This window comes from Microtus oregoni, unplaced genomic scaffold (assembly GCF_018167655.1).
Source record: "Microtus oregoni isolate MIOR12 unplaced genomic scaffold, Mior012 000140F_ref0000409, whole genome shotgun sequence".
NCBI classification, from domain to species: domain Eukaryota; kingdom Metazoa; phylum Chordata; class Mammalia; order Rodentia; family Cricetidae; genus Microtus; species Microtus oregoni.
Genome location: NW_024544790.1, coordinates 1,421,615 through 1,448,687, shown reverse-complemented (window position 1 = coordinate 1,448,687; position 27,073 = coordinate 1,421,615). Strand labels below are relative to the sequence as shown.

Below are 27,073 nucleotides of genomic sequence, written 5' to 3'. Positions count from 1 at the left end.
CACACTAATGATAGTTCAGCACAGTTTTTGAGAGTGTGTGAAACAAAGCTAAACAAGCTAGGGCCATATCAGTTACACAGCACTTGGGTTGAATATGTACAACTCTGGATTTAATCCTCAAAAAATAAAATAAGAAAAAATAAGGACCTGGTGCCAAAGAAACCACACACACACACACACACACACACACACACACACACACAGAGAGAGAGAGAGAGAGAGAGAAAGAGAGAAAGAGAGAAAGACGGAGGGAGGGAGGGAGAGAGAGAGAGAGAGAGAGAGAGAGAGAGAGAGAGAGAACGAACATGTACTCACTCAGTTTTTAATTACATTCTCTTGGGAGACATTTGGGGTGTGAAATCTACCCACAGTGAGAAAAGTTTGAATGACAAGGGCAATGGTGCAGTTTTTACCCAAAGACTGTCTCTCTGAAAGCAACTGGCCAAGCAAAAAACAGTTTGTCCTGGCTGAAAGGGAACAAAAATTTCTGGGGTAACAAAACACGAAAAGTATTTCAACGTTCAAGAACACTTTGTTTATTTGTGTGCTATTAATGAAATACCTTAAACACACGGAGCTTAACAAAATCATATTTGGAAGCATTTGTGGAAAGCAGTCCCACATGAATGGCAAGGAGGTCTACAGGGAGCCCAGGCAGGAGAACACTTTGTACCTAGCGCTCAGCTAAGTCATTTACTCTCAGGAATTGCTCTGAACTGTCAGGAACACAAAACAAGGCTCACTGACCATGATGACTGAGAAATTGGTGCCAGTAAGTGTCTTATTCATTCTCTGTGACCAGTTCTGCCAGTAAAGGGAGCCCCTGCCAAGGGTCACACAGCTCCATCAATCCACAAAGGTTGCTAACAGCAAATAAAAGAGATGAGGAAGGAAAAGGCAGGCCCTGCTTTGAAGCACTTGGAAGAAAGAGTCTTTGAACGGCTGCAAACACCACAAACCCTTTCACCCAAATCAGAGAGAGCAGCCAGGGGAGTCGGCAGAAGAAGCCAGAAGTGGGGAGATGTTACCCCATTTGGGTTCCATTCCCACTGAAGCTTTGTACAGGGAATTCAGGGCAGGGCAGACGTGACAAAAGCTCAACGAGTTGGCCTCGCCACAGCCAACTTTCAAAGAGTGTCAGAGGTAAGACCTTCTCTCTCCCACGCTCTGCACCTCCTACCTTTGCTCAGTCTACTATGCTGTTCTACTCCTACTCTACTATGGGTGGTATCGTGTGGATATACCCATGGAGCCACTACCATTAACGGAGCACAAACCTATTCTATGACCCATGCTGTGACTTTATAGTCACAATGTCCCCCAATTCTAACCCCTAGCAGCCCCTAACTTGCTCTCCATCACTTTGATTTTGTCAATTTGAAAATGTTATATGAATGAAACCATAGAGTATGTAACCTTTGGAGACTAGGTTCTTTCTCCCAGAATAATACCTTTGAGATCCTTCCAAGTTGCTGTGTATATCAATAATTCAATTTTTTATTGTGAAAACTATTCCATTGTCTGCCTATATTTTGAATAGTAAAAAAGTCTTAGGCATGCAAGATAATTCAACCCAAGAATATTCTGTAAAATGATGTATACAGACAAGTAATTTTATTGACAGCTCCACAGCCAGGCTAATATTTTAAAAAGAATTCCAAAACTAAATTCTGCAGCAAGGCATTTTCTTTCTTTTTCACAATGCTTAATGTGAACCAGGCTCACTGGTTAAAGCTTTCTTTTATCAGCTATTGTGCTGCCGAACAAGCGATTGTCTGTTTGCTATGAATCTATTCTCCTGTATTCTGCTCTATGATGCAAACGGTTCTGTCTTGTTAGCTGCTTCCCATTAGGTCATGCCAATATGCTACCAGAAAAGGAAGAGGAGACTTTCTACTCCCTCAAACACACTGTTCTTGTAGTGTCATCCTGGCAATGATCCCTCACCCTAGGCTGGCAGTTGGTTTCAGCTATCATCAGTAGCTGTGTCTACATGCCTGGCACTATGCTAATTTCCTTCAATACAAACACTACATAAGAATAGCAAGTACAATAACAGTCACCAGCAATTCGCAGTAAGTCTCCGAGATTCATCTAATTTCCGAGGCCAAAGAGGTGAGTTAGATGGGAGGGGTAATAGGCATCGCTGCTCCTGCAATGCTATATTAGACTAATACCATGCTCTTCTCTTCATGTTTATTACCTTTTTATTACTGTGACAAAATTAACTCAGCAAAACAATGTAAAGGATGAAAGGTTTCTTTTTTTTTTTAAATCTGGCTCATAGTTTCATCCCTGGTGGGCTTGGCATGGCAGAGTAGAATGCTCAGCTTATATCATGACAGACAGGAGGGAGAGATGCATGAATAGGAATAGGAATATGCCCCTCCCATTTATTTCATCTTAGCTTGGTTGGTGATGGAGCACTAGAGCTCAGAAATCCCGAGTGAAGCTGGAATGATTCTGAGTAGTGGGGCCTGCCTTGAAGATACTAATGTATCAGGAGCTCAAAAGGACTAAACAGAACTGGTGGGCCTCTGAGAGAGTGTCACAAAAGTGACTGGACTTGCCTGCTATCTCCAAGGAGGTGGGGAGACTGGCCATGGGAAGTACAGAGACAGATGACAGATGCGACCAATTGCCAGTCTGGGATGAGGGGCCATAGCAGGGAAGGTATAACAGTAGGCTCATGGTTTTGGACACTTGGTCCCAGTTGGTGGTGTTGTTTGCAGAGGTGGAGCTTTGTTGGAGGAAGCACATGGTTGGGATGGGCTTTGGGAGTGTGTAGGCTCGCCCCACATCCTGTTCTCTTTTTGCTTTCTCTGAGTGAATGAAAATGTGATCCGTTTCCTGCTCCTGTCATCCATCATGCTTTCCTTGATTGTTGTTATATCTTCCCTGCCATTATGGATGCCATCTCTCTGGAGCCATAAGACAAAATAAACCCTTTCTTCTTGAAACTGCTTTTGGTCATAGTATTTTATCACAGCAACAGAAAGTGACTAACAAAATACTTGTCATGTTCTCCATCATCTTGACCCATTTGGCTTGATAGAACTGTAGAATGACCTTTAAAAATACAGTTACATTGCCAACTAGGTAGCAGTAGCCTGGATGGTTGGACCAGGGTTCTGCAGAAGGCTGCCCATGCTTTAAATCAGTATCTAGTGTATAGTACGGTCTCTCCCATAGCCCCAATTTACAGATCTAGGAATAAAAGGGTTGATATGAGAATGGTTTTATTTACTATCACTCCTAGTTACCCACTAGGAACATTTTGCTTCCTATTCCTGGGACCTTGAGTTCCACTGGCTTCACAGTTTTGATTCCAGAAAGGAAAGTGATTCTACAAAGAGACACAACAAAAATTCCCTCCATTTCACCGAATAATACTTTCCACTTTGGGCTTCGGATGCCCTTAATTCAACAAGCTAAGAAAGGAATAACAATGTTAGGAGGGAGGGTGATTGATCCAGACTTCCAGGTGAAAATTTGATTGCTTCTCCACAGTGGAGGTAGGGAAGATTATGTCTGGAGTTTATAACATCCTTATGATGTCTCTTGGTGTTAACCAAGTCCTATGATTAAAGTCAATGGGAAACCACAATCTAATCCAGGCAGGATACCAAATGACTCAGACCCTTCAGAGAGGAATGTGTGGGTTCTCTAGGAAAAGAACCAAAACCTGCTAAGGTATTTTGCTTAAGGTAGAGGAAATATAGAATGGGTAGTAGAGATAGGTAGTCATAAATACCAGGTAAGGCCATGTGACCAGTTTCAGAAACAAAGATTTTAATGACATGAGCATTTCCACCCTATTTTGTTAAGAACATGTTTGTGCATATAGATAGATATATTAAGAAGATATCTGTGTTATATGCTGAAGCTCCAGGAAGACTATGCTGCTTCAATTGTACAGGGATGTTTTGGAGACAGTGCAGGTCATAACTTGGTGTTGCTCTGTTCAGCAGCAAATAGCCTAGAATATCATTATGTTCTGATGCTTTAAGGTTTCGCTATAATCTATCACTTATGGCACATATTTCTGGTCTCTTGTATAATACAAACAAGTACAGTAGGCAGTGAAAGTCAGAGGACATCCCTTCAAAGCAAAGATACAGAGCAAACTAGTTCTGAAATGAGGCTGGTGGCCAAGAGACCTAAAAACATGAAATTAAAGCCAAGCTGGTCTCTCCTACAATGTTTTGTTTCAATAAAAGAATGAAAAATACATCTGCCTTAACTAAATTGACAAAGATTCCATTTCAATGGGATATAGCAAAAAATAGGTAGATAAACACATACATGAATATGCTCATGTATGCATGTTTCCCTGATAAAGTCATAAAAATAAAAGATTAAAAATAAGGGTAGGGTAGTTATTTATTCTTTCTTTCTTCTATTTTGTTGGCATATAATGCAACACCAATTGAGATAATATCAGTGGTTAAGTGTTGTAAATCTATAATATATTAGGTTAAGAACTACTGCTTGAAATAATCCAGTTTTCGCATTCATATCCCCTTTCTCACTTGGGATATCATCCATGATCATCCATTGCACTTAGTTTTCAAACTTCTTTTATCTTCTTCAATTTTAGAAGTTCTTTAGTCTTTGTCCCAGGCCTCCATGCTACTATTAAGTGAAACACTTGTGGGGATCAAGAAAGATATCTGCAGTCACATTTTCTGTCTCTGCAGTTGTGCCATCGCCAGCCTGGACAGAGAGGAGACTAGGACTCTTAGCTGGCAAGATGTTCTGTAAATTCCAGAACTTGGCCTTAACTCACTGATCAGAGTCCTCTCTCCAGATGTGGAAGACCAGGTGAATTTCTTTGGATTCATTAGAATTTTGACTGATGTATGGACCATTGATGATGGCACAAAGAATAAAGATGCTAATGGGTCAGAAACATTCAACAGGGTAATCAACATTCTCCATTTTGTATTGCAAAAATGATCTAAATAGAGATGCCATGATAGCCATTAGTGAGCTATTTCAGGTGTTACACATGTTGAGATGAGAAATTGGGCATCACTGCAAACTGGATCATCCAAACGGCTGATTGGACAGACAGTTCCATAACTACAGAATTTGTTAGGGTTTTGGAAAAGGTAGACCCAGAGCAGAATCTGATCATCTAATTTATTTTGTTAAGATTTTATTTTTCTTTTTAAATTTTATGTTTATGTGCACATGAGTTTGTTCATGTGAGTGCAGTGCACAGTAGACAAGAGTGCAGAATCCCCTTGAGCTAGTGTTAAAAGTGGCTGTGGGCACTGAATGTGCTGGGTGCTAGGAAACAAACCCAGAAGAACAGCAAGTGCCCTTATCTGCCGATTCCATCTCTCCAACCCCTGAACATCTACTTTCTTGACCAAAAGATTGAAACTAAATTGTTCTTTGGGAGTAATACTTAAGAAACAGAGCATGAGAGTTGTCTTGTCCGGCCATTAGTCCCCTTCTCTTCTTGCTATTGCTGCCCCATATTGGCTCCAGATATGCTCTGGGAACACAAAGTCACTTTTAGTGTAAATAGGGCACATGGAATGATGCTCCTGGTCTGTTTTCTCTTTAGTATCAGTTTACTGGCTCTTTATTTACAAATGCTATCTGACCTATTCTGCTGATAAATGTCACATATCTACATGATCTGGGCAAATGGGAGAGGGAATCCTTCCAGGATCCATCCAGCTAAGGTCCTTCACTAAATATATATTATAAACATGATGCCTTCCCTGTAGTGATCAGCACCTCCTTCAGCCTTTTCCATACATCTTTTGCTTCCTGTTTCTCCACCATCTCCACCCTTCACCTTGGTCATTTAGTCTCCTGGATTCTTAATAATCCTTAAAAAAACAAAACAAAACAAACAAAAAACCCTCTATTCTATGTGGCACTCCCAAGCTATATCTGCTAAATATATTTCTAACTTGGCAAAATTCTTCTGTAGTCTACAAGTTTTTATTTACCTTCGCTCATGTACAAGTCTCTATGATATTGTCTCTCCAGAAGCTTTTGAGAAACCTAACTTCCCTGGGGAAAAAATGTGACCGTGTTTTGGTTCTCTTCCCTCTCTCTGCCATCAAAGGACTGGTTTTGGGAGATGTTGTGCTTGACAAATGAGAGGTACAGAGCCAAATGTTCAGGCGACTTGTCCAAGTCCCTCTATCTCAGGCTTCTGAGTCTGCATGCACACCTCAATACAGCACAGCTTCGTGTTGCACTGCTGATTATCAGGAAGCAGCCATGTGCCTAAAGGTTTGCTTAGTCTGGGGACACCACAGTCACCAGAATGGCTGCTCTGACAATTTGCTTGAGGACTTTCCAAACCCCCTGAGCTCATCCCTCTGTTGTATCATTTATGCCTCAGAGTTATGTTCATTAGAATGTTTTTCCCTTCATGTTTCTAAATAAAAAGATTGCTGCCTAGCGGGTGCTTAATTTCTTCTATTCAAAATTTATAAATGATTTTCAGAGTCCTTAATATTTTTATACTTGGCAAATGACTATGCTTCCTGTGGTCAGCTCCTAACAGCAGTCCAAAGCATCACATAGATTGTAGCATTAGTTACCTAGCTACACTGGCTTTCTTGCTTCTTATGTAGACCACTGTTAATCCCTTAGAAACGAGGCCTGCCACTGATGGCACAACCAGATTTGGAATGGCAAGCCTTTAGAAGCCAAAGCAGTGTCTTTGCCAAAGTCAGTTAAATGTAAACTTCACTGGACAAGGCTGTTGACATCCAAAAATCTGTCTGCATTGTCCCTTTTTTCACATACCTGCCTTCAACTGTTATTCTCGGTCTCACTATTTACTTACTTATTTCCTTGCTTATGAAGGAAAATACATACACAGTTCTTCAAGCAACGACTGAGAATGCCACGGAAAATCGATGGAGAATGGATAGCAAATGGGGAGCATGAAGGATGACACAGTATAAATGCATAAGGCATTCACTATGAAGCATCACTCAGACTTTATGGGAGGTGAGGTGATTAGAAACCGTACGAAATACAGGGATTGGCTAATAAGTCATGTGTTAGTCAACTGAGGCTCCTTAATGTGCACAGCATTCCTAAGTTTATTGCTTGCCCAATTTTAGATATATAGCAATACATTTTAAGGCCTGGTTGTGCTTGGTTGTTCCATTTAAAATTATAGCTGTAGCTCCATAAATAAATTAGTTTGATTGCCATGAAATGAAGCCAAACCCACATAATATTTTCTACAGCTATCAATATTAGGTATTTTCTTTCCCCTCCTCAAGGGTGGGTTTTCTATTCATTTGTGATATAGTTGGGTTTATTCATTACCATTTGCTTTCCACTTGGGGTTCTCCTCACATTCTAGTTGATGTTATTTATTTATGGGTAGAGGATTCATGAAATATTGCCTGGGCTCTAAGACTACAAGGCATGAAAAAAACAAAACAACAGCAATAAAAAAAAAAAACATATGCTCAAAGAAATGTCACTCCTCCCCAGCCTCACGGCTTCCTTACTATTCCCTCATTCTTATCTTCACCCATCCCCTGTAGTTAAAGCAACCTCATTTGTTCTGATTTATCTTTCCTCTCCAGCCAGTTCTACTGTGCTCATTTTGAAAACCTGCATTAGTTCCAAAGCAATTGGTATCTTAGGAGCGTGATTTGAACATAATGTAAATGTTGTGTTTGCTTATGCATGATTTCATACATGAAAAACTCTAAGTGAATGCAGGGATCACACCTAGCTGAACTGAGCTGCAGAAGAATGCAAAACACATTGCGCACATCCCCCAGCTACCACGTTCACTTTGTGGGATCGGGAGCTTATTCACGTGGAGGGTTCCAGCCTTCCCTCTAATTTCAAATCAGCCTCATTCTATCCTGCCCCAGTCACTCACCAATTGCAGCCCTTCTAGCGCTCCTTCTCATAAGAAAACTTCCAGACTTTTGTTTTTCTAGATGGAGTATCAGTTTGTTGTAGTATTTGTGTATTTCATAACCATTTAATATGATTTCTGGCCAGGCTTGTGGAGTAGGCCTATAATCACAACATCTCAGGATGCTAAGGTGAAAGGATTTCAACTTCAAGAACATCTTGGGCTATAGAGTGAGTTAAAGGCCAGAATGAACAACTTAGCAAGACCATGTCTCAAAATAAAAAGTAAACAATGACTTGGAATACAGTTCAGTGGTAGAGTGCTTGCCGGGGCTCACTTCCTAGTATAATACACATACACACCTACTCCCATACCCTTTTTAGGTTTCCTTTTCATGTGGGTGATGGAGGTCTATGAGTGTCATGTTCTTAACTCTGTTTTAGCTATAATTTTTAATTGTCTTTTTTGGCAGTTTGGAGGTTTGTGAAGATTGCAAAATTGACTCATGCAAATGTATGACCACTTATGTATTTCATGTACCTTTCTAACATGGAGAATCACATAAGGTAGATATTGTTTGGGGTTTTGCTTGGTTTTCACTTAAGAGAATGTCCTAGAAGCAACTTTCTTTTGGTTCATACGTGTCTTCCTTATTCTTTTATATCTGCATAATATGCCGCTGTGTTGATGTCCTGCAGCTTCTTCTATCATTCTTTAACACGTGCATATTTTGGTTGTTTCTAATATCTTATAAACAGTGCTCCAGTGAATCATTTTGTACCATCAGAAGTGTATCTTTACTGCAACCACTAGGGTAAGAAGTGCTTAGGAAAGTTTACTAGATATCGCCAAATTCATAAGGTAAATCAAATCTGAATTTCTAGCAGTAATACCTAGAACCAATTGTTTTCCCCAGTTTCACCAACAGATCATGCTGCCCTATGCTGTCTGTATTTCTGGTTGTGGGTGAGTTTGAACAACTTTTAAAATAAATGTTTATTAATTCATTGAAAATTTCAAACAATGTATTTTGATCATATTCGCCCTCAACTCCCTCCCTTATTTAATATATGGTACTATGTGTTTTTTCTTGATCATTTTTTAATTTTATTTTAGAGATTCTGCTACATAATACCTGCATTATCATTTTTTAAGAAATTGTGTAGTATCACTTCATATTCTTTCTTTTGCTAAATGTTTTATAGGAAGTTTTAAAATGTTCAGGTAGGAAGGATTTTCTGATGCTTTGGCTCTCTCTGTTAGTAATCTAGAGCTTTGCTACACTGTGGTCAGCAAGTGTTGTTGAGAATATTCTTACTTTAGGGAACAATGACATTTTGAATCTAGGTAATAATCAATTTTTATGATCCAAGGGTATGTTTGATAGTATTGTGTATTATCATGGCTTGAAGTCTCCTGACAATGGTTTTTAGCTTTTCTGTCTCCTATTTTTTATCTTCTTGCTCCATCTGCACTGAAAGTGATACGTTAAAGTTGCCTACTGGTACCATGTTTCTATCTATATCTATATACCCTAGAGTTTTTGCTTCATAAATGTAGCTGTGTTGGTCACATTAATACTCATGAGTTTTATATTTTAAGCCACTACTGATTTCTTATTTTATTCACTCGTTATATCTTTGTTCCTTCCTTTATGGAATCATCTTGATCATTTTATTTTTGGCGTGTTTCGTGTTTATAGTGTGTAGTTTGGTGTTGCTTGATTAAAATAAATTGAAAGGGCTTCTTTTAATGTGCAAATTAATCTCACATTAGTTGATATGAAAATTCTGATTATTTTGTAATTATGTGTATTTTGTTACATTTGTTCATTTCTTTCTCTTAGAAATGTGCCTTTGTTCTTCAGCTTTATCAAGCTGTTTTGTAGTATCTGTCCCTTTTCTATCATTTGAACTTTAATTACTAGATTTTTTTGGTTGTTTTTAACATCTTTTCAAATCTACTCATTGCCTAGACAAAAAGCAATGAGGCAAATTTATTTTCTTAGTTATTCCTCTATTTTCTCATGTTTAAGTTGTATCACTTCTGTTGTCACGCTTAACCTTTGTACATGAGCTCACTATCCTCATCCTCCCCACACTTGTAGTTCTGGATCTACATTTACATGTATTAAGATGCATACCAACCATCCTTTTGTTGTCCTTTTCTCTGTTTTTCCCTAGAAGGATGAAGCCTGTCCTTTGGTAGATTCCCCACTAAGAGGAATCTTTGTCCCATGATAATCCTCAGGGATACAAAATTGTCTAAACTCCTCTATGTTGGAAGCAGCTCTTTTTATAGTGTAGTAGTTGAAGAAGATGTTACTTTGCTATAAAATCCAGACCTCCTGCATTCTTTCACTAATATTTCCAGTACTTACATAGTTCTTCTAATCTATTTTATTCACCTATGTAGCATTAGCGTGTTTCCCAAGATTCCTGATTTAATGGCAGCATATTTTTTTTCACTATGCCCAAATCCAAATATTTCAGTATCCTAGTTTTTGCTCTTAGCAGGGCAGCAGTTACATGTCCTTCTAATCTGAGGTTTGATTTTGGTTTCTTTATCTCTAGCTGCTAAAGGGTGTGTATGCCTTTCTTTCTGCCCTTTCTCCTCTCAAACTTCCATATATGGATGGATGGCAGCTACTGCATGGTACACATATTTTAAAATTCATTTCCTATTGATTTGTCTATTTGAACAATGTTTTAGAAGTATTTTCAGGCATAGGCTAGATTGAACTTTTCTGGAGGGGGATTTCAACCTCCAGATGCACTCTAGTTCCATACTTCCATGCAGTTTTTTATTTTCAAAATTTATACTCCATGCCTCTGTGACAAGACGAAGACTTGGTGCTTATTTTTCTCTTTTTAATTCATACTAATTTGGTGTTTGGGGTATTCTCTGTCCTAAAAATTTTGATGGTGTGTTTTTGGTTGTGTAACGTTGTTTTTCAACCTTGCTGTTCTGTATCAATTTTGAAGAAAATACTGGGAGATAAGTACTTCTTATATCACCGTCCTCAGTTGCATGGAAGGATTAGTATGCTTTTCTATACACACTAACACACTGGTATACAAACACACACACACACACACACACACACACACACACACACACACACACACACACTATGAACTCTCTCAAGCGAGAAGTTTTCCAATCAACAGCACTTGAGCACTTAAAAAATAATACTGCTTCTTACCAAAAATTTCTGCAAGGACCATCTTGAATTCATTTCTCTGGAATGGCTTTGACCAAGATTGCTAACCCTCGTGTGTATTTGCAGAGAAGAGGCTACCTGCTTCAGTTCTGACAAATGTCTCATAGCCTGATTGCCACTTGATTGACATTCCTAATTTGACTACGACCTAGGCAAGGAGAAAATTCCTCAAGCATTCTACCTGAAGACAAATGAGTTTCAGTCACCGAGTTTTTGTTCAGTTCACAAACACACATCTCGGTGCCATCCTTCTTTTCTTATTTCTCCTGCCCGCAATAAAGAGTCACTAACACATACATTTGTAGACAAAAGTCCACCTGTGTGGCTAAAGAATTGACCTTAGGCTATTTCTCTTTCTTATCGATCTGGATATATATACATAAACTTTATACATTTGGCTGCCAGCTATGTCCAAACAAGTCTTGGGGTCCTTGATCAATGAAAAACTGTATTTTTCCATAGAGAATGAATCAGAATGTTGAGATGCTATGTGAAGATGTGGGTTTGGAGAGGGTTGCTTTGGTCCTCTTTCTGCACCTCAGATTATGAAGAGAATGTCTAAAATTAATTTCCTAAATTTTGCTTTCTTTTCATTATCAATCATTTATTAAAATTGATTACCCAAAGTTGAATTCATAGGCAAGGCTGGTGCCTCTTCCAATAAGAAAGAAATACACAGTTGCTAATGGTAGAACTTCAGATTCAAGAGCAGATTGGAAAAGATACTCCTGTTAGAAAATCAATCACCTCCTTTGGCATCCTGATGACAGAGGGTGCTGGTATTTAGGGACACTACTTAAATTCTCACCTAATAGTGGGATTTAAGCTAAATTTAACCAGTTCTTTTTTTATGTGAATTCCTCTTGAAGAATCTTTTAGGTAAATTAATTGATAAGAAACAGCATCCCTTCTTACTTATAGGAATTGTGGAGTTACTTTAGAATCACTGGCAGGTGTCACTGGAGTGAAGACACTGTGTCACTTGAAAATGTTCTAGTATCCTGTGGCCTTTGTATAAGTTCATGGCACTGCCATAGGACATCTTAGTTAACAGTTTGGGAAACAAAGTTATATAGCTTTTTTAGTAATTTATCTACTGATATTCTCTCCTACACATGGTTTGAGATGATACTCTGTTTAAAAATCCTCAGTAATAAAGTATACATTTTTTCATGTCATTAAATATTCTTATATAATACTATGATTTTTGTTAATTCCTATAGGATAGAATGTATATAAAAATTTGTTAAAGTAAGCTCTTTTTTGGACACTTGGGATGTATATATTTATTTATATTTTCCTATTAAAATTTTGATTTGATGAACATATTAATGAATAAATCTTCACATAGACTTAGAGTTAATTCCCAGATGTGGAATTGCTGGAAGAAAGTGCATGAATATTTAGAGTTTTCCTTCTCCTCTGGAAAGAGTGTAGTGATTTATATTTTCTCTAATTTTATGAGGTTATATATATTACGGGCCTTTCATTTGATGATAAGAGCTTTATTAAAATTGACTATGAATATAGGTTCATATACTCAAATATTTTAGCACTGTGCTAGGGACTTGCATAAACATGATCTAATCTTATTTATATAGTATCACATGAAATATACTTAATGACCTTGTAAAGTTGAAATGATTTATCCCTATCTTACAGACAAAGAAACTGGAATTTAATTATAAAAAAACAGAAAGAAACCAGGATTCAGAAAGATACAACAACCATTTCCAAATCACAAAATTTAAACAGTTGGGGTTTAAACCTACAATCATGTCATTAAATGACAGACACATTAAGGACTTGATGACAAGCTATCATCATCTTCATTACCATCATCAACCATCATCCTCATCGTCGTCATCAGGCCTAATATTTACGGAGTGCTTACCACTGCTCACAAACACATTCAACTTTTAGTGCCAAACCTATAAGGCGTTATCAATTCTTATGGCTAAGACAATGATTTGAAGGATGCACTGGTCTAGAATTGCACAGTTTATATGGTAGAATTAGTGTACCAGTTCAGGCAGTTTGCCACTACAGACCATGCCATTGTTAACCAGAATGTATTATAGTGCCCAACATAGCAGTGGGAATCTATACTGGAGACTTATTATGGATATTTTTTAAAAGGAAGAAGAAATGGCTTAACTAAGTCTTATAGATTAAAAAAAGAAAGCTACTCTCTAATAAAATATAAATCTAATAGTTCTCTAAGAAAATGTGAATCCAGGGTTTTGTCTACAAAGTTCCTATCCTTATTCCTGTAACCTTTACTCTTTAAGCAACATATGGCCTTTCAAGCTAAAAACATAGAAACATATTCTAGCCAAGTCTGTGAGGTCTAACTTGAATGGAAAATCTTCTAAGGAAATTGATGACCCAAACTCAACTGTAAACAAAATTCCCCCAAGTGATTTGGACATTTCAAGAATTGAGAAATTCAAGATAGGCAAACTTTCAGATGTTTACCAAAGTATAATCTAGGATCCTCTTATTGCTATCTATTGGGTAAACGAAGCACAGTTATTGCTAGTCACTACTTAAAGTCTTTTTCCCAGCATCTTATTTAGCTATTTAGATGTCATTAAAAATTATGCAGATTATAAAAAGGATTATATTTTCTTGTCACCTCTGTAAGCACTGAAAATTTTTGTCTCACCTCCTCCCCAAGAAAACCAACTTAATGAGCCGCAAACATATTATAATGAATGGGAAAATATTTTTAGCATTTTTATGCAGAAAATACCTCATTAGAAGCAAACACTTTGGGAAGCGTATTTAAGCTTAGTAAGAACTTGTATCGAGTAGGGACTTTTATAGCACTTCACTACCATGTATAGCATTCTGTCTGATGGATCAGAAAATCATAACCTCCTTCTTATTCTTGAGTTACATCACAGCAATGTGGTGAGTACAGTATGGTGCCCAGTACATACTCAACTCAAGGACACAGTGCCTACTAGCTGACTGCAAACAGGAAAAATACCTGTAGGGCATCTAGTCTCATTCAAGTTCTTATGTGGATGTTATAACATGCAAATTCATTTAGGTGAAATATGTTTCCATCTGAATTTTTGACATCATGGAACCTGGACATTTTGCACTATTTTGCATATTGCATACTGCTGCAGTGTTTAGAGTCATGCGGTCAATTTCAAACAAAATCCTCAATTCTTCCATGCAGGGCTGTAACTTCTTTAGACGTCAGGCCTCGAACCCGAAATAAGAGAGTAGGCGCGCTGGCAAGCTTGACGACAATCTGGACTGGCTTGGTCGTGAAACCATAATTCCTGACTTCGATGATACAAGTACACAGAAGCAAATGTTTACTTCTCCCCACCGAGGCCCCAGAGGGCGCATGTGGGATGAAGTGTTCGCAGCAGCTGCTGATGGAGTTTGCAGGTGTTTCCACTCAGGCCCAGCGTCATCATCTGTAGTCCACCCTTGAGAGCTTGGCCTGAGTTACAGCCACATCCCCCCAGATTAGGCTCTAACCACCCGCAGTGATGATGTCAGTGAGCTAATAGATTACCCTAGGGAAGTAGCCTCTTACATTGAATGGGAAAGCTTGAACTTATGATTGATTCTAGTGGTAACTTTTCACATCCCATAAGTTCTTTTCCAGCTTCTCCTGTGGAGTTAGACTGGTAATAATGGCAGTAGCAGTGTGGTTAACATTTATAGGTGTCTTAGTCTGTGTCCGTCAGTCCCTGTGCGAAGCTCTGTACATATTCAAGCCCTATTAAACTATATAAATAATATCCTCTTATTGCAAAGGAAGGAACTGAGGGAAAGAAATAATCCTAAACTCTAACATATAAGAAGAGCTGGGATTTGAAGTAAAATTGTCTTCTGATTTCAGAGTCCTTAACAATTATTGATTTTCTGTATTACACAACTAGCAAGTGTGTGTGTGTGTGTGTATACCCCAAAAGGAAAAGAGTTCCTACATGCCTATGCCTGCTCAAACAGCCAGCCCAGCTTCCCTCACTGAGCAGAGAGGGACTCAATGCTCCAGAAGAGCAAATGCAGGCAGCTAGCAGCCACCATGCTTACCGTTAGGAAATGGCGGTCCTTGGCCTCACGCCTCCTCTGGCTGTGAGCAGGAGGGTAGGCTGGCAGTGGTGGAGCAGCTATGGACAGGGGAGCAGCAGGTCTTTGCTCGCGACGATCACTTCGGCTCCGGTGTTCTGCGGGCGCAGAAGAGATAAACATAATCAAACACACTTGATAGTTTCAATTGTTCTTCCCCTCTCGACAGTGTTAACAAAGAGCTGCAAAAAAAAAAAAAAAAAAAAAAAGGTGAACTTTCATTAATCTAGTTAATCTATGTGCCGCATCAGATTTTTAGACTGGTTCCTAACTGAATGTTCACTGTGAATATGATGGCAGATACACCCATCTCTATGGGTCCATCTTATAGTCTTGGTACATGGTGGCTTACTTTTATAAATTCAACACTTCTAAGTTCAAAATCTCACAAGGCTAAGAACAATGGCGGAAGGCTTGCCAGCACGAGGATTAAAGTGCAGAGAAGATGCAGCCATACCATAGCTGCTGGCCCTAGGTGCCACTAGCTCCAGGAAGGGAGATTTTATGAGTCAGTTTTTCAACTATAGATACCTGAAATTGGCTATGGCGACTGTATTTATATCACAGAAACTGACAAATGTTAGGCACTGGGTGTTTTATTTATCTTCTATGTTTTCCCCCAGGAAAGTGGGTAAGAAGCACACCAATGCTGCCATCTACATCCTCCTCTTCCTGCTACCCACAGAGACTCAAACGGTTTTATAATCTTGTGCTCCCAGAGAAAGCAAGACAATCCCAGTGGCACCATTCTTATTACTCCAGGATAAAGCTGCCTTTGTGGGAAAGCTAAGAAATATCGGGGGGAGGGGGTTAAGTACTAAGAATCACTGAGATAAGGTCCTGAGTTGGATCATCAGCATCACCAAAATAAATAAATAAATAGATGTCACAGAGATGCTCGAAATACAATTTAGGTTTCCAGTATTTCATGTACCTTAGAACACCCCTTGCTTACACTAAACGTTGTCTATCTTCTGAAATATAGCTTACACTCACCCTCAGAGCTTGAAGTTTTGTCATGATCGAGGTACAAATTTGTATATCCCAGTTTTCATTCTGTCTTTGCATTGTTTAAGGTTAGTATCACTCATATCATGTACAATATTATTCCCAATTCCCAACATTTATTGACATGTGCCAGAAATGCTTTGCTAAGGCTTTCATCTGCAACTTCTCAGCAACCCCACACAAATGGGCATCAAGCTGCCCCCTCATCTGCAGATGTGGAAACAGATGCAGGAAGAAAGGGTCACTGTTCTGTGGTGAGTGGTACAGACATAGTTCTTGTGTCATCAACCTTGATACAGCTTGACCTACGGGCATTGTAAAGGACAAATATACATCACTTGTTGGAGCAAGACGTTTGGATTTTGCAGTATTTGAATATAATTATATTTTGCTGCAACTGAATTCTTTGACCAGTTACAACACTATGACTTATGAGGTACCATTTGCCTCTTTTTGCCTGTGGTTGATGGAAAGCAAACTAAGCTGATCCTTTCAGGTGATGTCAGATGTCCTTTCTTTCAAGGCTGTATAATCTCCATTTGCATGCTTGTATTGATTTTACAAAAATACCATCTCTCTAGTTGTCAGTCTTTTGAACTGTATTTAAGTGGACCCTGGAGCAGTTAGGTATGTGTGTGGGCGGGGTGGGGTATGTGATTATGTTGTATAGGTTTATGCTACTATGCTATATTCCTAGCCATTTAGTATATTTTCTTGAGACAATGTCTCACTAAATTGTCCAGGCAGGTCTTTAAACTCGGCAATCCCCTTGCCTAGCTTCTTGAATTCACAACTGGTCTGTGCCATAAGGCCAAGTTCAGAAACAAAATTAGATTCATCTTTTGATCAGAGGTCTTACAGCACCTGTGAAACAGACTATCATTAAATGCTTGTTGAAGGACTGGACAGCTTCATGCTTTACTAAGTCTAGGTTTCTGAAAAGAGAATGCATCCTATTACCCTACATTTATGATGAACTGTGTTGTTGACATAATTAGTGATCCATGTTTCTCTCCATCTTATTACTTGTCTTAACTGGTCTCTTTAAGGTTGGTCCCATCTTTATTTGCTTCATTCAATACTTTGCTGCCAAAACTAGGAACTGAGTTCTCTCAAGCTCTCTGACTTCCACCACGGAGTTAACTGCCTTTGGCCCTCACAACCTAACCTCTTTCTTAGAGTCACAGGCTTAGTACATAGGTTAGGAAAACATGACAGTATCCCTCGTCTTCCTTTGTTTGAGATTCTTCAAAAACAACAACAACGACATTGGTTTTCATCCACAACTAGAGACAGGTCCTGAAAGAGCCCAGCCCATGGGTGGTTTTTGCTACACTGCCCTGCCTCCAAAGTCAACGTCTATCAAGAAGAAATTTTGAGATAGACGCCTTTCTTGAAAAAGTTCCCACCGCTGGTTTCACCCTCATTGTTCTCTGCAAGCGAACGGTGGGCTTTTTCTAAGGACAGCAGCACAAGGAAATCTTTTACGTCCTTAAATTCACTAGGCAGAGCAGACAGGCTGCACTGCTTAGGAAGAATGGAAAGGGAGCAGAGTGAGAGAGGAGGTGGCAGCTCAATTTCCCTTTCAACCACTTCTCTCCCATACTGTCTTAAATATATCTTCTCCTCTACTCAGGCCGAGAGCAGGCAGTCTAAATTAATGGCTCACTAATGATACTTCTCGCCACTGGCGAGGTAAGAGACAATATCAGTCCACCAGGGCCTGCAATTGCAATCCAATTTTCATCCTTACTCCTTTAGACCAACGGAACTTAGACACCAGCCAGAAACTTGAAAGGAAAGGAAATATAAAATATAATTATCTCTTTATAGCCATGTATTAGTCTCTCTGTGTGTTTTATGAACATAAAAGATGGTATAACTTAGAGTTATTACTGGTGCTGAGCATTAAAGAATTGCTAAGAAAAAGGGAAAGCAATAATTGCATTCTAAACAACTTGAAATGCATTTACGTGCCATTTTCCCGAGGCTCCATAGCATGATAGGTACATTTCTGCTCATTCCCCACAGCACTGGATTGAACTTAACTGCTTACTTTTCCATCCTCCTTGCTACGCCAGAAATTCTTTGAAGGCGGAGACCACACTTGATTGCTCTTTCAATCCTATAATCCAGCATAATGCCTGGCCTTCAGTACGGTTTGTTCAGGGTAGGGGGCTGACAATAAGGAATCCAATTTAAAGTTTCGTCTCAGTTCCCAAATGAGCACAGATCTGCAACCAACCAGTCTTACTTGCCCATGCTTCATCATCCTCTCCCTCTCCACGAAAGCGATTCCAGCTGTCCAAATAGAGACTCCCCACAGGGAAGCTCACTGCCAAGGTTAGGGAGCCAAGCCCTGGTCTGCAAGTTTGGTATTAGTCCCCACCACCAGATGGCAGAAGTGGATTATGCTGTTGGATACACAGCTGCATTGCTGTTTCTTAGGCAAGGTTTTTTATTTTATATTTATTTATTTTTTAAAGTCGCTTTCTAATTTTAATTCTACACCACTGCATGTTTTTAATTCTATGATGCCTATAATTCCTGTTTATGGCTCTCTGCAGTGCTATTAAAACTACTACACCCAAGATTTGCTATTGAGCCAACCACAAAACAAGCCAGTCTGAACAGGGCAAAACAGGCTCCAGAGTCTTCCATCTAAACCCCAGAAGACCTTATATTCATCTCTCATCCCCCAGGCGGAACTGCAGAGAAAAATTGATATTGGTACTTGCTGTTCTTCAGTTCTGCCATTAAGTCCAAACCTGATGAAGCAGTGAAAGATGACAGCTTATGAGCAGCTCAGTGTTACCTGCTTAAATCTGTAAAAGATCTAATCAGGGAGGACTGGTTAATAATAAAATGATAAGAAGAACGGTATCTACTAAGAAAGCATTTAGTGAGACGGCTAAAATTCCTCAGTAGTCATCTTGTGCCTTCGATGCTCAAGCCACCTTCTGCGGCTTTCATTCCCTTCCACACAAATCCATTGAGGGCCTACCATATGCTCAGCGTGTGCTATGTGCTCTTAATAGAATAAATTAATAAGGCACCATCCTTACCCTTGAGTTGCTCGCAGATTAGCGGTGGAATGCAAGCGGGACCATAGTGGTCAGTTATGACAGATGACTACATGTGCATGTCGGGAGGAAGCACAGGTTATTATGGGAAAGGAGCTTAGGAACAGAACAGTAGAGAGGAAGATTCCAGAAGGAGGCCTGCATGAAAAATTTATTTTAATTATTTTATTTTAATTATTTTTTTTGCCCAACCATAAAATTGAAATGAATAGTAAACATCCTTTCTCTATTATAAGTATTATAGTATCTTATCACTAATAAGTTGCACAAAAACTTTTAAACAACTGCTTTGGGGACAGTTGTATGTCAGTTGTTTCATTAAAAGGAAAAAAGGCAGAAGTCATAGAGATGTGGACGAAAACAATATTTATTAGGGCTTTCTGAGTCTTGAAAAGAGCTTTAAAATATTTTATTTGCATTGTAATGTGTTTTCAAACTATCAATCCTTAAATAAGTCTAGGGATATTGAAACAAATACAGTGATTGTATAGACAGCATCTGTTTCCAGAGCAAAAACCTAAAGGCCAGAAAATGCGGCATACCATCTTCTGATATCCATTTTGGGGTTTTTAAAAGAATAATGAGCATTTTGAGTCTTATTCTCATAGGTTTTAAGGCACTGGGAAGTAAGGAAAGGTTCATTTTCTACCTGGGCTATTATATGCCTGCCTTTGATGCTCTCGATGCTGTGACAGAAAAGCAAATATGAATATCTATTTTCATGAGACACGGTATATGGAAAGGTAGGAAAGAGCTCTGGCTGGGGGATCAGAGGATCAGGGTCAAGTACTTGTTCTGAAGCTAGCCTGCACGACCCTGAATAAGTTTCCACACATTTCAAGCCTCTATGAGCCTCCCTGTAGAATGAGGGCATTGGATCAGCTCAGAGATTCTCAATAGAAACAGAAGAGCACTTGAGGGCCTTACTGTGATTGTTAGAATGATTGAGCAGGCGCCAAGCATAACAGCCATCCTGTAAGGCGCTGAATGGTCAGTGAAAAGGTTCCATGTCCCACACAACAGTTAATTGCCTTATCCAAATCTCCTATAGGAAGAAGCCAGGAATCTATTTCGGACTCAAATCTAATTCCCTTTTCATTATAAGCCAAAGTCTTACTTTGCCCATATCTAATAGATGGTGAATACACCAATTTTCATGGTTCTTCTCCTTCCCCTGCAGCCAGCCTCCTTCATTTCTCCACACTTTTTGTTTGCAATGGCTTCTGTCTTTATTGAATTCAAATTTATTTTTGAGTGGTACAGACATCTAACTGCTTTCATTATATCATCTAATACAATTGTGAATTGGCACTTACATATTGAGATACAGTATTATTAATACTTTTCCTTTTTGAACTCTGTGATCATATTTAGGCCATAATGGTAACTTTAATACACATGTACATGTAGTTGATATTATGCATGGATTTCATGCAGGGTAGAAATGGGAGCATTTCAAAGTGCTTGCTTTAACTAAGGAGGTGACAGGATTGATGGGACAGAAAATTCCTAAATGGCACAGCCTTCTGCTAATGTCCCCGAACCCCCCCAGCCTGGCATCAGTTACCTCTGCGCAGGGCTTGCAGACTCTGTCTGGCATGGCGGTGCAGCTCCTCCACACAGGGTGGCCTGGTAGCTGGAAGGAAGATGTTCCGCTGCTGGTGCCATGGTGCACGGTAGTATGCTCTCAGCTTACTCTCGGCGTCCAAGTTGGAGACAGCTGCAAGACAAAGAGCCCACAGGCCATTAGGCATCAGGAACTCTATTTGTTCATTTAGTGGGTTCTGGGGCAGGGTGGGGGTGAGCCAGAGATGGGAAGCATGTAGAGGTGAAGTTCAGATTGCTTGATCCCACCAAAAAACCTGACTCAAGGCTGAAAAAGCTTTGAAGCCGATAATACATATGGGGACAACTACACCCTAGGACCAAGAGATGGAAGATCACAGAATACTTCTGCATATTGTTCTTGCTATCTATCTGAACTTTGGTCTGTATTTTATGTTGGTTTTTGTCCCTTGTGGTTTCTGGTTGCAGGCTCCTGGTTGTGCCCTCCACCTCCTGACTCCACTGACTGCCATTTTCCTCTGGTTTCACCAAAGGTGAGTATGAACATTATAGGAACTGCAACAAGTGCGCTAGTGGGTATGGGAGTGGAGAATCTGTAGATAACACGATTCTTACAACTCATCTGAGAAGTCAAGGAAGACTTTCTTCCTCCTAAAAACAGCATCTAACTCACTATTGTCTCCTTCATTACAGCCCAGGACAAAATGAGTAGAGAATGCATAGTTGTAGAAAAACATTCGGGGAATTAGGGGACTATGAATGAGAAATGGCCACCCAGAGAAACTCATGAGCACTTGGCAGCCTACTAGCCTCAAGACTGCTGAGATCAGGGACAGCTGACTTCACCTTCAGACTCATGACCCAGAGCCAGACTCCTGGCTCAGGAGCATCCTGCTCTTCTCAGTCTCCGCCTTCTTCCCGTTTTGTTTCACTTCCCCCGTGCATGGTTTGGAGACAGTCTGCTCCCCTGTTTATCCCTATGCCCCACATAGGCTTCTGCTTAAACTCTGAGCCTTTTCTTTTAGGTGCCATTCCACTTGGAGGAGTCTAACCTGGAACAAGGTAATCTATGGAAAATGTCGAGAGGAAAATGAATACTTTGTGGAAAGGGAATCGAAGAATGAAAGCTGTGGAAATACAGTCTTCTGATGATTGAATTTCCCCCTCACCATGAACTCAAGTTATTTTTGTTTTTTTAATACAATATTTAGCAGCACTGTTTAGTCTAGAATAAAGTATTCATTACTACAAGAATCGCTAACTGAGGGCTAAGGATGTAGTTCAAGGGCAGAACACTTGCCTAGCTCATGTGAGACTCTGGGTTTGATGCTTAGCACTATAAAAATAGAAACAAACACATATCAAATGATGTACTGAAACACGTGCAGGATAAAGAGGAATATATCATCTACCTAAATTATCTAATAGAATGTTCCATGCTGAGAAATTTCTCTATAGCTGTACTATACAATATAGTATTCCCTTTGTCCTTGGACCAAGAGATGGGTGACCACAGTGGCTACTGAGCACTTCAAAAGGGATTAGGTAGTGTATGAGGAACTAAATTTTTAACATTTATTATTAATTAAAATAGTCATATGTGACTAACATATTAAACCCTGTAGTTCTAGGGTGACCATAAGTAGTCTATCATATTTTCTCACTTTTATCCACAGAGATTACTCCCAACTGTCTCTTTATTTTCCTAGATGCTTAATCTTTAAGAATTTGAATCAGAACGCTATTTCCCTGGATAGAGGCAGCACTCTTTTGGAGGGAGGAAGAGGGTCGGTGGAACCATGAATGAAAGAAGACAATTTTTCTTTCTCAAGCTAGTCTATAGCCTCAACTTTCTCCTTAGGAACTGTGAGTGCTTGATGAACCAGTCAGGGGTCACTGAAGCCTGCAGGCAAGAACGGGAGGACTCACAAAGGGACAAGCTGATCCTTTCAGGCCTGAGAAAATGTGTGGGAGGCCTTGGTATAGAGGGGGAGGGGCCAGTCTAGATCTGGGTGCTCCTCTCCAGTGGACAGTAGGCAGAGCTCTGAAGACAGAAGCCTCATTCAGTTACCCTCGAAGGAACACTCCGATGCAGTGACGAGACTGGCTGGAAAATCAGCCCGTCTTTGGACACAGATGTCAACTCTGCTCACCAGGCTGAGGTCACTGCTAAACTCAACAAAAGTGGCTGTGAACGCACGTGCTGGTGACAGCTGGAAGAAGGGACAGAACAGAAAGCCTGACTGTGAAATAAAAAAGGAACAAGAAACTCAATGGGCAATTCCAGAAGTGTGTGTGCAGCTGTGGGTACCACTCCTATCAGGCTTGTCTCTTTAGGGGCTTAGAGTCATAATTTAGGGTTGGGCCCAGGTGAGTGGAGGCAGATCAAAAGACTTACTTCCCCCCTCATACTATCTATGCTGTTGACTAGACCTGGCACACCCTCAGAATAAAAGACCAAGGGCCCATGACTTTTCAGTCTTTAGTCCTGCTATTTGCCTTTGTGTTGGCTTGAGGAAGAGACTCATCAGCTGTGCTTGAAAAAAAAAAAAGAAACCTGAAGATGACTGAACCCTTGAACCAGAGTTTCCAACACTGTGTCGATACCCTGCACATAATAAGAGTGTTCCAAGGTTGTGATTATCATCAGGAAAGTTAAAGAAATGCAAAACATTTTCTGATGATGCCTTGGGATCTTGGAGGAGTGCGAGGGATTGGGTGACCTGGGTGAGGAGAGGGGAATTCTGATAATGGAAATACCTATTCACCCATGAACATTATACTGCAGCTATTAGTGTCAGGCACAATGCTAGACAGAGCATCATGCACAGAAATTCCTATCATCTTGAGGCATGTGCTCTGTAGTTTTGTATGAAAATGTTGATGTGATTCTTCCTGAAAGCAACAGATTAAGAAAAATGCTGTCTGGCGCATACTTCTGGCTGCACTATAATGCGGTCTCCTAGGAATGACCTAAAAACATCAAACTCTAGAGGCCCTACATCCCTCCAAATGTACAGTTCCCACCTTTCTGAAGTAGGTAACTATCATCTCAGAAAAGACCACATAACATAAATAAAAAAGAAATTCAGCAATGTTTCCTCATTACTGAATATAAACTTATCATTTGAAAGGAAATATTATTTTTAATGACCTTCCTTCGCTGGAGCCCTAAACTCATTCCTACTATGGTCAATGGACAAGCTAGTCCTGAGGTTTTGGACTACTAAACTGCTTGGTACTAAGAACAGATTCCAGGTGCAAAGATTAATTTCTGAATTCCAGTGTGGCTACCCTCATCCTGGTTCCTCAAAGGAACCAACTATCATACACAGTGGCTGCTTTTACAGCCACGGATCCACTTCCCCTATCCTTTCTCTTCTGAGAAGCTAGAATGGGTTTAGTCCACACATTAGCAGGTGATAATGTAATTTACTTGTTGCCACAGTGTCATCTGTCACTGCTCAGCTATGTCCTTTAGTCACAGAGTATTAAGTGTATGGTGCATCTCCTGGAGGCAGAAAAGGGCACTAATGGAACACTCAATGAAATCATCCCATTTTCCTAGTTTAAAAAAGTCATTTCTGGGCTTGAGGAAGATGGTTCAAGCAAGCATGGGGATCTGAATTGAGATCCCCAGTTCCCATGTAACAAGCCAGCACACTATGTGCCTATAATCCCAGCACTGAGGGAATAGTGACAGTGGAGTCCCCAGACTTTGCTGGCCAGCCCATATAACCAAATCAGTGAGCTCCAGATTCAGTAAAAAATTGTTCCCCAAAATAAGTTATAAAACGATAGAAGTCGGCACCCGATGTTGTGGAAAATTAGTTTAAGGTGTGCTACGTTTCTGCTGTGGAACATTTGTTTAATGATGCAAAAAAAATGTGTTGCATTCTTTCATGTTGCATTTGTTTAACTCTGTGAAGCTGTGTTACTTTGCCTGTCTAAAACTCTGATTGGTCTAATAAGGAGCTGAATGGTCACTAGCTAGGAAGGAGAGGGATAGGCGGGGCTGGCAGACAGAGAGAATAAATAGAAGAGATGAGAAAGGAGTGAGAAAGGGAGGAAGGAGGAAGCCAGGGGCCAGCCACTCAGCCACCCAGCCACCCAGCCACCCTACCACTCAGCCACCCAGCCACCCAGCCACCCAGCCACCCAGCCACCCAGTCACCCAGCCACCCAGCCACCCAGCCACCCAGTCACCCAGTCATCCAGCCACCCAGCCACACAGCCACCCAGCCACACAGCCAGCAAAAGAGTAAGAAGGAAAGAAAGGTATAGAGAATAGAGAAAGGTAAAAGCCCAGAGGCAAAAGGTAGATTGGTTAATTTAAGAAAAGCTGGCAAGAAACAAGTCAAGCTAAGGACAGGCTTCCATAAGTAAGAATAAGCTTCTGTGTGTCTTTATTTGGGAGCTGGGTGGTGAGCCCCCAAAAGAGTCAAAGAGTAAAAAGTGCCACATTGTGGAGAAAATCTGATGATGGGAAACAACGGGTAGCCTATAGATACTGAGAACCCAAGTTCTTTATCCTCCAAAAGCCATTTTTTTCCCAAGAACTGTTAGGCTTCAAAGAGAAACCCAAGCCTCAAATGGCAGCATAGCAGGCGACACCTTAATTTTTAGCCTAGTGGGACTCTGAACAAAGGACACAGATTCACACTGTTGACACAATGTTGCAAGATAATATTGGAGGGGTTGTGGGTTTTAGTTTTGTGGTACTGGATTGAACCTAGGGCTTTACACTTGCTAAGCAAATGTCTGAGATGTATCACCAGCCCTCTTTTTATATTTTATTCTGACACAGAATCTTACTAAGTTGCCTAGGTGGACCTCAAACTTGTGAGCCTCCTCTCTCAACCTCCTGCTCACTAGTATTATAGACCTGTGCCACTAGGTCTACTTAACGATGGTTGTTTTGAGTTGCTAAGTTTATAGTAGTTTATTATGGAATAATATCATAGTAATAAGAAACTAACATACTCCCCCATTAATGTGTCTACTTCCTTCAAGTAAGCCACTTATTTGCCTTCCTTTGTGATCCTCTCCTCTATGTTCGTGCTGCATAAGGATGGAGCAGATAACAGCAAGCATTAAACTTGGAGGTAGGACTAGATGCTTCATTTCTTCCTTTAAAACAGAAAAAGGGCTATTCATGTGCCTCATTGCAAGGCAGGGGCTTCTCTTCATAATACCATGGCCCCTTCACTCAACTCACAGAGAAAAGCACTGACTCAATTCATAGATAAGCTCAGAAAAAAAGGACATTTAATATACCTTGTAAGTAGAATATCTGAAGTGAGAGGCCATCTCTAGCTTCATAGCTGCTTCTTTATCTCAAATCAATACAGAAATAAATTAGCTAAAAGTGATTCGGGTAGGGAGAGGGAGTCATCTGCCGCACTAAAGTTATCTAGTAAAGGACTCAGCACCTCCACCTTCTGTGTCTTCCACAGAATTAGGTACAACCAAGAACCAAGAGGATGTTCTGGAGAGTGACTAGAGGAGGTTGGGAAAGATTTACTGCATTCAAGAAAGACAAATAGCACCCCAAAACCAAACAGCTAAAGTAAAAGACCATGTGTCTGTAGGGCAGTGGATTCTTGGTAGACTCATCAGAGTTCATTCCCCTTATACACCTCAGAGACAGTGAAATTGTCTAGATATTCAGTCATAGTGATTTTTCAACTGCATGGATATTTGGATATTGTCATTCACTTGGGTCCTCAGAAATGACCTGACTTAGACATAAGATTTAAGATTCTCATCTGGTGTGTCTCGTGTGTGTGTGTGTGTGTGTGTGTGTGTGTGTGTGTGTGTGTAAAATGTCATATATTTCATCACCCAGAGGCCTGAGGCAGAAAGACTGCTGTGAGACTGAGATGAGCCTGGGATATATAATGACTTCCACATGATTCTAGACTATCATAAAATCCTTTCTCAAATACCAGAAGAGGTGAGAAGTGGGGGCTCTTAGACTTCCGCCTAGGAGGTTTGCTTCTAGGAACTATTGGGAAGGAGTTAAGATTGGAAATACATATAACCTTGCCCAAGCTCTTTGAAACTCCCTTTATCCCCCTGCCCTGATAGAATTAGTACTTATTTGATTTCATTTTCCCTGGCTGACCTTATGAGTTTCTTGCTACCTTAAAGTATAACCTATGGGCAAAGAATACAATGCTTGTTCTTGGGACTGGAGAGATGGTTCAGTAGTTAAGAGCCCTG

At 40.1% G+C, this 27,073-nt stretch overlaps 1 protein-coding gene and 1 long non-coding RNA gene across 3 annotated transcripts in view; one reads left to right on the top strand and one right to left on the bottom strand.

Moving 5' to 3' along the window:
* Positions 1-27,073, bottom strand: part of LOC121444780 (Nance-Horan syndrome protein) — a 75,938-nt gene that overhangs the window by 21,492 nt on the left and 27,373 nt on the right. Inside the window, exons 2-3 of one of the 2 annotated variants that reach the window (XM_041646698.1) lie at positions 20,850-21,002; positions 15,156-15,289 (exon numbers count right to left, since the gene is read on the bottom strand). In XM_041646698.1, coding sequence (XP_041502632.1) covers positions 15,156-15,289; positions 20,850-21,002 — 287 coding nt within the window. Of the gene's footprint in view, positions 1-15,155; positions 15,290-20,849; positions 21,037-27,073 lie in introns of those variants that run through there. The other variant, XM_041646699.1, reaches the window with a different exon arrangement.
* On the top strand, positions 1,009-23,744 carry LOC121444782. The gene is made up of 4 exons (XR_005973824.1): positions 1,009-1,143; positions 21,317-21,381; positions 21,874-21,910; positions 22,558-23,744. It is a non-coding gene; the product is annotated as an uncharacterized LOC121444782 (long non-coding RNA).